The sequence below is a fragment of the Nicotiana sylvestris genome, chromosome 3 (genome assembly GCF_000393655.2).
Source record: "Nicotiana sylvestris chromosome 3, ASM39365v2, whole genome shotgun sequence".
NCBI classification, from domain to species: Eukaryota; Viridiplantae; Streptophyta; class Magnoliopsida; order Solanales; family Solanaceae; genus Nicotiana; species Nicotiana sylvestris.
This window is the reverse complement of record NC_091059.1, coordinates 100,569,824-100,583,064: the sequence shown is the minus strand read 5'-3', so window position 1 is coordinate 100,583,064 and position 13,241 is coordinate 100,569,824. Positions and strand designations below refer to the sequence as shown.

The window sequence follows — 13,241 nt, the reverse complement described above, 5'->3', positions numbered from 1 at the left end:
AATGAACTAGATAGAAGAAACAGTTCTAAGTGCCTATCTTTTATTCTAGTTCAATTGTAGTATGTATTTTCATATTGTACCTTTCAGCTTTATCTAGAAGCAATTGTAATAGATACTTTGAGTATTCAAGTTAGAGTTAACTTGAAGTTGTCGCAACTGTTAGAGGCTCATTACCACAATGAGATTAGAGTTATTCCTTAGGTTTACATAATATTTTGTAAATACTTTTTTGGCTCAGTGATTTAGTGAAGTGATGGGGAAAATCCTACTGACTAGTAGGTCGTGGTTTTTTTTACCTTTTGAGCCACGTGTTTTCCACTATTTCAGTAATAAAGGAACACACAGAAGAACCATGTCCTTCTATAATCAATGCACACCAAAAATTGGACACCACACAAATCATCCCCCCTTTTGTGTGGTATTGAAGTTAAAACATCAATTGGTATCAGAGCAGGTTATCCTTGAAGAGGCTAACACCTTAGGAGAAGATCAAGATGAGTGCACCACCTGGAAATTGGGAAAGGAAATCCACTGGTAGGCCACCACTCTTCAATGACCAGTACTACTCCTGGTGGAAAAATAGGATGAGAGACCACATCATAGGAGAGGACTATAAGCTATGGGACATTGTCACTGATGGTCCTCTGGCTACTGTGAAGAAAAATGTTGGAGGAGTAGAGGTGCCAAAGACAAGAGCTAACTACACTGCTGAGGATCTAAGGAAATGAGAACTAAAGCCAATGAATGGCTTGTTTGTCGACTTGGTCTAGATGAGTACAGTAGAATCTAAATCTGTACTACTGCTAAGGAAATTTGGGACACTCTACAAGTTGCCCATGAAGGAACACCTCAAGTGAAGAGGTCCAGAGGGACTCTACTGTATTCTCAATATGAGAACTTCACCATGAAGGAAGGGGAAACCATTCAAGAGATGTACCCAAGGTTCACTACATTGACAAATGAACTAATTTAGTCTCTTGGAAGCATTATTCCTGAAGAAGACAGAGTTGAGAAGATTTTGACAAAGGTTCTGCCTGTTACTTGGGAGAGCAAAATCACTGTCATTCAGGAATAAAAGAACATTGCCACCCTCAAACGGGATGAGTTAATTGGGAATCTTACTGTTTATGAACTTTAGAGGCAAACCATGAAGATGGATGTACCTAAGAAGGAAAGGAGTCTAGTACTCAGAATCACTGAAGGTTCTGATCTAAAAGATGATGAAATGCCTATGATCACAAAGGATTTCAAGAAGTACCTAAGGAAAGGAAAGGGTCCTTCAAGAAGTGGAAACTACAACAACCCAAAGGATCCTGAAAACCAAACCAATGAAGGATGCTACAAGTGTGGGAAGACTGATCACCACATCAAGAACTGCCCTCAATGGGAAATTAAATGGAAGAAGGAAAGAGCTTAACAAAGGAACAGGAAGAAGGAACAAGTTCAAACCAAGAAAAACAAAGGATCAACCAAGGCTATGGTCGCTGCTTGGGAAGAAAATTCAGATGAAAGCTCAGATAATGAAGATGAGGATGAACAAGCACTTATGTCCATTGGAGAATTTGATGAGGAAACTGAGGCAAGTGTAATTCATCTCAAAGACAAGATTAAATTTTTGTCTAAAAAAAGTCTATATGAGCTACTTCAAGATCTAATTGATGAATCTGAGGATGTTAACAATGAAAAGGAACAACTGTCTAAAGAATGTGTGTTTTTAAAGGCAAAGTGCAAAAACCTGGAACTTAGGGTTAGTGAAACTGTAAGTGAAAATACTGCCTTGAAGAACCAAGTTCATGCACTTGATTCAAACGTCCTAGAACTTAGATCTGAAAATCTAAAACTGAAATTTGGAACAGGTAAGAAGACAGCTAATCATACATAACTCACTCTAGAAGAAAATGTAGGTAAATTGAAAGATGAGTTGTATAAGAGGGATGAGCAGGTAAGAGTCCTAAAGAAGGATCTAAGCAAGGCCAAGCATGATCTAGACAGAACTTGTAAATGGAACAGGTCCTCCGATATACTTTCATGGCTACACAAATACCATAGTATCAACAAGAGAGGACATGGCTACGGGACCCCTGCACCTAAGTGGGATCCCAAAAGCAAGTACCTCACACTTCATGTTAGAAACTTAGCGTCCACCAGATTGTATAGAGAACCGGGTTCTCTATGAGTTTCCTCTGAAAATACTAATGAACCAAACTATATAGCGATCTGGTCCTATATCAGTTTTGTCACGCCCCGAACTTGGGGGCGAGACCGACACCCAGTACCTTACCGATCCTTGCGTACCAACTTGCAACTAAGGGACTCTGAACATATGATGTCATACTTTGGCCATGGGCTACACTGCAAGATGACTACGAATGCTGACTAAATGTCAATATAAAACTGGGCCGACAAGGCCGTCATAATTATTATAGATGACAAACCAACCAAATATACATACAAGGCCTGAAAGCCCAACATACTACATTAACTAACATATGTCTACAAGCCTCTACTAATGGATATACTGTGATCGGAACAGCTCTCCGACCTACTCATAACATATATACGTATATATACAAAATGTAAATAAGGCTCTAGACCCAGAAGCTCCGAAAAGCATGGAGCTTATAGATCAAGCTGAACTCGGGAAACACTTAATTAGGAGGCCTACCCTTCTGTCTATCTAAACCTGCACGCATGAAATGCAGCGCCCCCAGAAAAGGGACGTCAGTACGAAATAATGTACCAAGTATGTAAGGCAATATACTGAAAGCTGAAAATGAACTGATAATATAATAACTACAAGTAGATGGAAGTCAAAGATAATCTGAAGATATGCTTACATGCTGATACTGACTCAGCTCTCTCAATATAGTAAGTAAAATAGCTGTCCGACCCTATAAGGCTCGGTATATATATATAACTGCTCTGCCGTAGTAGACTCGCTCATAGGTGCTCGGCCATACTAGGCTCTGTATCACAACCAACTGGACTCGCTCATAGGTGCTCGACCACAGTAGGATCAGTATATAACTTACCATCTGATCAGAGGTTGGCCAATAGGGGCCTGCCCATCGATTATAGCTCGATGGTAATAAAATACTTTAATACTATATATATAAATTCTCCGCTCTCTTTACTGGAAGAAGAAAAATACTCAATTGAATATAAAGTCCCGATAAGGAAAATATTGTAACTTACAAAACTAGAAAAATATACGTAATTTGTGAGACTAGCAAAATATACGTAAATTCCGGGATATGAATTTTTCTTTTTGGCTCTTTATCAAACCTGTGTAATGATGAGATAATGCTAAAATAAAGGAAAATCTTAGCCTTAACATACCTGGAGTATAGAAAAATTCATATGATGTTCTTGAAAAAGGTTACACCGTACTCCCTAGAACCGCAAAATTTTACGTCGCTAAATCTTGTTGGAATCGTCTGGTTAATGCTAACGTCTTCTCCCTTCTAATTGTAATGCCTTGGTGTTGAGAGTATTTAAGAACTATTTTGCATCTGATTTGAAAATGGCTTTGAGAATGACTTTGTAAAAGTTATCAGAATGATAACATCTCCCCCACTTTAATTGAAATCTCTTTAATAATGCGAAGTCTTGGAAATGTAGTAAAGGTGTAACTTTATGCCCCCTAATACAAATTGAACCTTAGTCATTTCCTTAGAGTGTGGCTTATTTCCACGTGGGAATGGGGGTGGGGATTTCTAATCTTATCCAATTAATTAATTAACTAATTAGGTAATATTCCGCTACCCGATAATTAACCAATTACCCGTATAATTAAGAATTGTCTCAAATTACTTAAAATTCTACTCATTTTTAATATACTTTATACATCCTACTACAATGGTCATGTGGTACCTTGTATGGTACTAGTCCATAAATATCGGGTATTATAGCTCTGACCGTATTTTATCCCTACATGCCAAACTTGGACGAAAATCCATTTTCTTTGACTTTCTTCCCCTCTAACCTTCACGAATTTACTCATCATTTGTTTGAAATAACATAATCCTTATAATCTCCAAATAATCTTTTCCTTAGACTGGTGTTAATTACCTTACAACAAATTCAACGTACAATACTACAGGGTGCAACATCGTTGTAATTTAATACTGCGAAGCGTAATCATCGTAATCTAATACTGCAGGATGTAATATCGACGTAATATTGTGGGACGTAACAAGTTGGTACAGTGCTAACTACTGAACAAGTATGTAAATGAGATACATGATAAGTTCCCACTGTATAGAAAACCAGATTCTCTATAAGTTCCCACTGTAAGCAACAGACTGTAAAGCCAGCTAGTATAGGGAATCGGGTTCTCTAATTGTTCCCACAGTAGCTTGGCAAAAAGTAAAGAACACAGAGGATTTTTACGTGGAAAAATCCCAACTCAAGGGGACAAAAACCATGACCTACACTTGTAGGATTTCAACTTCACTAATTTGTAAACCCCTATTACAAGCCACTTTGTAATAACTCTATTACAAAAGATTCAACTCAACTAACTTGTGGTACACTCACCACAAGCCACTTTGTGACTCTCTAGTTACAAAGATTTTGACTAACTTGTGATACTCTCACCACAAGCCACTTTTTAATAACTCTATTACAAAGACTTCAATCACTCTAACATGTAATAACACTATTACAAGTTACTTTGTAATAACTCTATTACAAAGGCTTTACAACTCGACAAACTCTAGCCAAGACACAAACTTAGAGCGTTTGTGATTTTGGGTTTCCTAAAACTAAACTTCTAAGAAAGCAAGATAAGAGTTACAATGAACAAATAACAAAGACTCAACAAACCTAAGGACTTAAGATATCTTCAATCTTGGATTCGGTCCTTGAGGTTATAGCAGCTTTGTTCTTGAGAGAGGATTTTCGTTTTCTGATTTTGCAAGTGTTGAACCTGAATCTTGTGCCTTGCATAAGGTTTATACTACAAAAGACATTACCTTAGTGATGTCCAATCTCAATAGGAAGTGACTGGTGCACTGTCTGCTGTACTATCTTCTGCATTGTTGCAGGCTGTCACTTTCTGCAGTTGCTTTCTAGCTGTATAGTTGACTTATCCTTATGTCAGGGGAACACCAAGGGATCAGGTCCCTAATCTGGTTCCTTTGAATCTAGAGCACACTAGCTAGATTATCTTAAGTCAATTAACTTGAATGATTGTACCAGGCATGCTTCAGGTCCTTTATCTGGTTCTCTCATGAAGTAAGTTGTGGTACCTTCCTTGATTGTATTTATACGTGTGTGACATCACTTACAATGATGTAAGTAAGGTAGGTAAAAAGCCTTCCATATAAAGTTGACTGTTGCACTGTTCCTGTGCAGATGGCTGTGTAGGCAGCAACTTTCCTGCTGGAGAGTTAACTTCATACAGTCTTCTCGGGAAATTGTAGGGACCTGTTCCCTCAGCTGTTCCTTCCACTCTGAAGAGTTGAGTTATATCCCATGCTGGATCCCAACCTGAAACATTGTGATCTCAAGGTCTTGTAAATATGTAACAGGTTCCTATCTGGTTCTGGATGGTAAGTTTGTTAGATCATTAAAACATAAAGTAAAGTATTTGTACCCAAGGTACTTGTAACCTATCAATTTCTCCCTTTTTAATGAAGACAAACTTAGAATTGACATTCCCCTGAGAATCATATCTCCATATTGTTCCCCTTATGAATCAGCCATATTCCCTATGAGAACCGAACCTAAGGAGTTGATCACAACTGGTTCCTCAAGACTGTTTGGCAAATCATCAAAACTCAAAGTACCATAACTTATCAATTTCCCCATTTTTTGATGATGACAAACCCAAAATTAATATTCCTCTTGAGAACCAGTTTCCTCACATGTTTCCCTGTGGATCTGACCTATGCTCAACATATTATCAGCAACGTTCCCCCTGTGAAGCAGAGCTATCTTTCATGCATGACACAACATATCAATGCGGTTATGTTCCTCCCTTATGTTGACACTATACCTATATAACTCATGTTGACACTATACCTATATAACTTTCCCCTTTTGGCATCATCGAAAAGAATAATAGAAAAATCATAACTAAAAAGAAGTTCAGCAACATTAACTCAGGTCACTTGGGCAACACATCATAAATAGTAATAAGAACAACAAGTGAATGTCATGGCACAAAATAGGGTGATTGCCCATAGTGGAGTAATTATAACAAAAGCACAGTAGTTTCAACAATACATAATATGATAATTTAAACAACTAAAGTACCAATGTCATCAAATATAGGGATCAATAGTAGGTAAGAATTCAAAGGAATTTGGAAGGAGTGAAGGAGATGGATCACTGGGCAGGAAGAAAAGTAAGGGGCTAAGGCTTTGATGAGTTTGTCCATTCGTTCATTTACTCTCCTTTGATCAATGATCATCTTCTCTCTCAGTTCCTCCACCTGTTACCTCAATCTTTCATTCTCACCCATCAACTTAGCATTCTATTCTGCCGAGAGTCTACGAGGACCTAGTGCTCAACCTGTCTGAGTAGGTTGAACCATCAATCAGATTACCAAGAAGCTCCCCAAGCTTCGTTTCATCAAGAACAGACTCAGTTCCATGCACATATAGCATCATAGTATCACGTAAAACATAGAATTTTTACTTCTTCTTCAGAAACATTGGGACTTGGAGAAACAAAGAGGTGATTCTATTTTTGGAGCTCAACAATGTCAAGAAGTTCCTCCATTTTTCAGCAATATCAGAGTCAACACTCTGCCTTACAACACTTTTTGAGACTTCAACGTCTTCTCCCTCCAAACCTAATGGCTCAGACCTTTGCTTCTGTAAGGAACCAGGTTCCTTGCTTACATTACCCTTTCTATCCCTGAGCAGCCATGTCTCCCTCTTCTTTCTTCTCAATCTGTTTACCCTTATCATCTGTTGCATCTTTCGAAGCCAACCTTTGTTTCTCCATTTATTATTATTATTATTATTATTATTATTATTATTATTATTATTATTATTATTATTATTATTAGAGATTCTTCAACTTTATCCTCTCTTTCACAATCACCACATCAGCAGGTTACACCACTTCATCATTAATCTGCCTGCTTTTCTCAATCCTTTTTTACTGGATCAGAGGTTCATTTAAGCATAGAACCCAAGAGAAAAAGATCATCATTAGAATTATCATCCTAAGAAGGATTTTAGGGATCGGGTCCCTCACTCAGTTCTCCTATTTTTCAGCACATTCACCAATCCCTCCATCCTTTAAGGCTTCTACAAACCCAGCAATAATTTTAGCCTTATGCTCTAGAATATTAGATCTACTCTGTTCCCTTTCAGTTAAACTTCCATCAAGAAATACCAAAGAATTCTTGGGGTTTTGATTCTGATGGAGTTAGGTTTTTGGAAACTAAGAGATTTGGGTTCACTTCTGGCATATTTTGAAAGAAGGATTATTTTGAGACAAGGTTGATTTTGGTTTTGAAGAAAAGAATCGATTTTATTGGGTTGTAAGATAGAGAAGTGCCTTTTTGGGGTAATGGGTTAGTTCAGAAAAGGTTTAACATTTTTGGACTTCAAAAGTTAGGAGGAGAGGCAAGAGAAAGGCATAAACAAATTAATGACATGACATTTCAGCAACTTAAAAAGTCATATAAGTATTGAAGAGATTACTAAACTGAGTCACAGGAACCAGGTTCCGTGATGGTTTTTGAAAATTTTGAGCAAAGACTCCTAGAAGTGCAATGTCACTCTTACTTGTTTTTGTCCTGATACTGCCATATATGTATACCTATAACAGTATAGATTTGAGTTAGATGTCACCAAAAAATACTTTTTAGCATTATACCTTTCCTTCTTAACATAGCCAATCATCGAGGGACCAAGTCCTTGGTTGAGCTTGATCAACCCCACTTCCAGACGATTTCTTTCAAAAATGTTACCTCCTCAGCGCCTTCGTGAAGATGTCTGCTACCTGATCCTTTGTTTTTCAGAACTTCATACAAATCAGAACATTTTCAACATTATACCTGAGAAAATGGTGTCTGATATGTGCTTGGTTCTTTTGTGTTGAACTGGGTTCAAGCTGTAAATCCACCAAAGTCTTCAAGATGTTGCTTGATCTGTACTAGTTGATCCCAACAAGAAGCAGCAACCACGTATTCAGCTTTACCAGTAGGAAGAGCCATACAATTTGTCTCTTTGTACCCCATTAGATCAAGCATGACCCCAGAAAATGTGTCGTTCCAGAAGCGCTCTTTCTTAGAACTAGGTTGAATACTAGAGTCTAAGGATGTGATTACATTTTGAAGGGATGTGAACTCTTTTGCTTCTAGTTGGATACTTGAACTTCAGAATTTGAAGGACCAGGTTCTTCATATGTGAATCATCATTGACATCAACAAAATTATGACTTCCACTACTTTGTTTTGCATCAGGAGTACCTAATGCTGCATCAACACCCCTATGTTTAGCTCAAGTCGAGGTGATAAAGGGACCAGGTTCCTCTGTGCCTTTTGGAGATTCTACTGCATCTCCTTCATCCTTCTGCTTGAATTGACTCTTCAAATCAGTCTTTTCATTTGCAATATCTATAGCTTCACCAGGAGCATTTGTGAACTCTCCATCTTTATCTTCTTTGTTTTGTGACCCTTTTGCCACCATTGTTGATAGCAACACATTTTCCATCCAAAGGCTCTCGGGTAAGTCAACTTGCCTTTTCTCCCATTGAGCAGTTCATAGAGAGACTTCTTAAGAAGGGACCTGATCATGCACATGTTAATCAAGTAGCAAGCAGTGTTGACTGCTTCACCCCATGAACCAGGTCCTCCATAACCAATTTATTCAACAAGTAGAACTCACATGCCCAGCCATCTCCACCATAACTCAACATCATCGTCAACAACACTTAGGCATGTTAGATCACCACCGTGCAGGGACTTAAAATCAGCAATGTAAACATTCTTGTATCTTTTGTCCATAAGCACCACCTCACCAGTCACAAGATTTGTGACTGTGCATATCTTGGACAAGAATTCCACTTTATTTACGTTGTCACATATCTGAGAAACACTCAAGAGACTGTACTTCAGGCCAATGACATAGTACACGTTCTCAATTGAGTGAGTGAGTGTCTTCCCAATCCTTCTTACTCCTAGAGTGTACCCCATTTAGCTATTTCCAAAGGGTACACTCTCTCCTTGCAGAGCCTTAAGTGAAAGAAAATCATTTGTACTTTCAGTCATATGCTTTGAGTAACCGCTATCCATGTACCATTGTAGGCTGCTCCCTTTAACTATTCCCTGCACAAGAAAATCAGGAGTTAGACTAAGGAACCCAAATGAGTTTGGGTCCCTTGTAATGATAGAACGAGTGGATCAAACTTCTTTTTGCCCATGCACATATTTTCTTTTCCGGGAACCAGGTTCCTCATCAATATGCCTCTTTTCAACAAAAACTTTATTGTTCTGCAACGATTGAATTTTAACTTTACAGGAGTCCTTGCAATGAGAAAAGGGGTGAATAAGGGCTCTTTTGGTCCAAGCAGGCATTATACGTTTTTTATGTGAAGGACCATGTTCCATAGCAGCAGTTACTATTTTAGCAAAAACTTTATTTTTCTGTTGAGACTGAATTCTGACCTTACAATTGTCTTTAAAGTGCCCAATGTTGCCACAGTGAGTGCAAAGCCAATTGTCAAGTACAGTAACGTACTTACTATAAGGTTGTAGGGAGTCTTTTCCCTTTGGAACCCGATTCCCTACCTGTTTCCCCCATTGTTTGTGTACAAGGCAGTGATAGCATCAGAGGACCATGTCCACTTAAGTAATTTTTCAAGATCACTTTTCACTCTTCGTAGTCTTCCTAAAGTTGTTTGTTTCTCTCAAGCTTAGCACACAGACTAGACTTCACTAAATTTAACTCACTTTCAAGCTTAATGTATGCCTCACTTGCAACTTCCTTTCTCTTTTGAGAATTCTCAAGCCTACTTTCATTTTAAATTCCCCAATTGTTTCCTTTAAGCTTACAAGTACCACCAATAGGTCATCTCTCTCGTGCTCAATGTTAGCATTACTCTCAGTTAAAACCTCTTTTTCTTTCTTCATACTCTCAATGGTTTCCTCTAAGTCTACAATGGAAACTCCCATATAATCCCTCTCTTATTCAATGCCACCAATTTCTTCTATTAAAGAATTTTTCTCATTAATGAGGCTATGATAGGCATCAATCAACACATTTGCTAAGGACATCATTTTTTTCTTAGAGTAAGTTTTCAAATTTCTTTGAACATCAAGAAAACTTAACTCATCTTCCTCCTTGTCCTCATCATCATCAGATTTGTCCATGAGTGCAAAGATTGACTCATAATCTGAAGATCCATTGTCATCAACCATCATATTTTCACCTTCAGATTCATTAGAGGAATTTCCCCAATCAACCAGGGCTTGCTTCAACATATTGCTAGCAACATCTCTTCTTTTGAACTTTCTGTCAGGGACATAGTTCCTTTTAGTGGCCTTTTCAGTGTTGGTTTTGTAATGATCCTGCTTATGAAGAGGAAAATCTTTAATGAAGTGTCCAAACTATCCACACTTATGGTATCAGCCATTTTCTTCGAAATTCCCGCTGGAACCAGGTTCTTCTCCTTCTTGGGCACTCTTCTTTCAAGATCCTTCTTTCTCTTCATCTTATAAGTTTTGAGATTTCCAATGAGTTCATCAATGGTCTACTTCTGCAAATCCTTGGCTTCAGTGCTCATTTACTTTACTTTCCCAAGAATCTGGTAAAACACTGAGTATTTTTTGGACCAGCTTGTTTCTTGGGAAGACTTCACCAAGGGAGTGAAGCACATTAATAATGGAGGTGAAACGTATGTGCATATCTTGAATATACTCATCCTCCTTCATCTCAAAAAGCTCATACTCAGTAGTAAGAATATCAATTTTGTACTGCTTAACCTGAGTAGTTCCCTCATGGGAAGTTTGAAGAGCTTCCCAAATGTCCTTAGCAGACTGACAAGCTGAGAAGCGGTTGTACTCATCTGGTCCGATGCCACAAATAAGAATCTTATTTGCCCTAAAATTCTTCTCAATAGCCTTTGTATCAGCATCGTTGTACTCTTTTCTTATTTTTGGGACTGTAATTGTTCCCTCACCACCAGTTTTCATGGGAACAAAAGGTCCATCACAGATTACATCCCGCAGCTCTGAGTCCTTAGCCATAATGAAGTCATGCATTCTTATTTTCCACCAACCACAGTATTGGCCGTTGAATCTTGGTGGTCTGTACATTGATTGTCCTTCCTCGAAATTTGGTGGAGCAGCCATGTAGATCCTTTCTAGGTGTTAACCTTTTAGAAAGGACCTGTTCCGATACCATTTGTTAGGAAACTTAGCGTCCACCAGACTGTATAGAGAACCGTGTTCTCTATGAGTTTCCTCTGAAAATACTAATGAACCAAACTGTATAGCGATCTAGTCCTTTATTAGTTTGGTATAGTGCTAACTACTAAACAAGTATGTAAATGAGACACATGATAAGTTCCCACTGTATAGAGAACCAGATTCTCTATAAGTTCCCACTGTAAGTAACAGACTGTAAAACTAGCCAGTATAGGGAATCAGGTTCTCTAATTGTTCCCATAGTAGCTTGGTAGAAAGTAAAGAACACAGAGGATTTTTATCGTGGAAAAATCCCAACTCAAGGGGACAAAAATCACGACCTACACTTGTAGGCTTTCAACTTCACTAACTTGTAAACCCATCTTACAAGCCACTTTGTAATAACTCTATTACAAAGGATTCATCTCAACTAACTTGTGGTACACTCGCCACAAGCCACTTTGTGACTCTCTAGTTACAAAGACTTTGACTAACTTGTGATACTCACACCACAAGTCACTTTGTAATAACTCTATTACAAAGACTTCAATCACTCTAACTTGTAATAACACTATTACAAGCTACTTTGTAATAACTCTATTACAAAGGCTTTACAACTCGACTAACTCTAGCCAAGACACAAACTTAGAGGGTTTGTGATTTTGGGTTTCCTAAAGCACAACTTCTAATAAAGCAAGATAGGAGTTACAATTGAAGAACAAATAACAAAGACTCAAAAAACCTAAGGACTTAAGATATCTTCAATCTTGGATCAGGTCCTTGAGGTTGCAGCAGTTTTGTTCTTGAGAGAGGTTGAGGCAAGCACTTGAGAGAGAATTTTTGTTTTCTGATTTTGCCAGTGTTGAACCTGAATCTTGTGTCTTGCATAAGGTTTATACTATAGAAGACATTACCTTAGTGATGTCCAATCTCAATGGGAAGTGACTGATGTACTGTCTGCTGCACTATTGCAGGCAGTCACTTTCTTAAGTTACTTTCCAGCTGTACAGTTGACTTATCCTTCTATTAGGGGAACACCAAGGGATGAGGTCCATAATCTGGTTCCTGTGAATCTAGAGCACACTGGCCAGATTATCTTGAGTCGATTAACTTGAATGATTATACCAGGCATGATTCAGGTCCTTTATCTGGTTCTCTCATGAAGTAAGTTGTGGTACTTTCCTTGATTGTAATTTATACGTGTGTGACATCACTTACAATGATGTAAGTAAGGTAGGTAAAAATACTTCCATAGAAAGTTGACTGTTGCACTGTTCCTATGCAGATGGTTATGTAGGCAGCAACTTTCCTGCTAGAGAGTTGACTTCATACAGTCTCCTCAGGAACTGGTAGGGGTGTTCCCTCAGCTGTTCCTTCCACTCTGAAGATTTTAGTTATATCCCATGCTGGATCCCAACCTGGAACATTGTGATCTCTAGGTCTTGTAAATATGTAGCAGGTTCCTTATCTGGTTTTGAATGATAAGTTTGTTAGATCATCAAAACATAAAGTAAAGTGCTTGTAACCTATGACTTCATGAGAACAAAATTTGCACACACTGTGGTAAAATTGGTCACTATAAAAGTGAATGTACTGCAAAAGAAAAGGCTAGTCAAAAGAATAAAAAATTTGTTCAAGAAAAAAATAGGCAGCCAGGTTGGGCTAAAAGGAATCTGATTCACCCTTTTGCCTATAGAAAGGGACCCAAACTAGTTTGGGTTCCTAAGACTAACCCCTGATTTCCTTTTGAAGGTCCAAGTGAAGGACAACATCTAAATATGGTACATGTATAGCAGCTGCTCAAAGCATATGACAAGAAGCAAGAACCATTTCCTTTCACATGAGGACCTTAAAGGAGGTAATGTCTCCT

The 13,241-nt window shown here is 38.2% G+C and overlaps 1 protein-coding gene across 1 annotated transcript; it reads right to left on the bottom strand.

The window, feature by feature from the left end:
• Nucleotides 1–10,738: 10,738 nt before the first annotated feature.
• On the bottom strand, nt 10,739–11,317 carry LOC104238871 (uncharacterized). The gene has a single exon (XM_009793363.1). The coding sequence runs from the start codon at nt 11,315–11,317 to the stop codon at nt 10,739–10,741; it is 579 nt and encodes a 192-aa protein (XP_009791665.1).
• Between the last annotated feature and the right edge of the window lie 1,924 nt (nt 11,318–13,241).

Excerpts from the sequence above, each read along its gene's own strand:
- LOC104238871 (XM_009793363.1), bottom strand. The coding sequence starts at position 11,317 with ATGGCTGCTCCACCAAATTTCGAGGAAGGACAATCAATGTACAGACCA.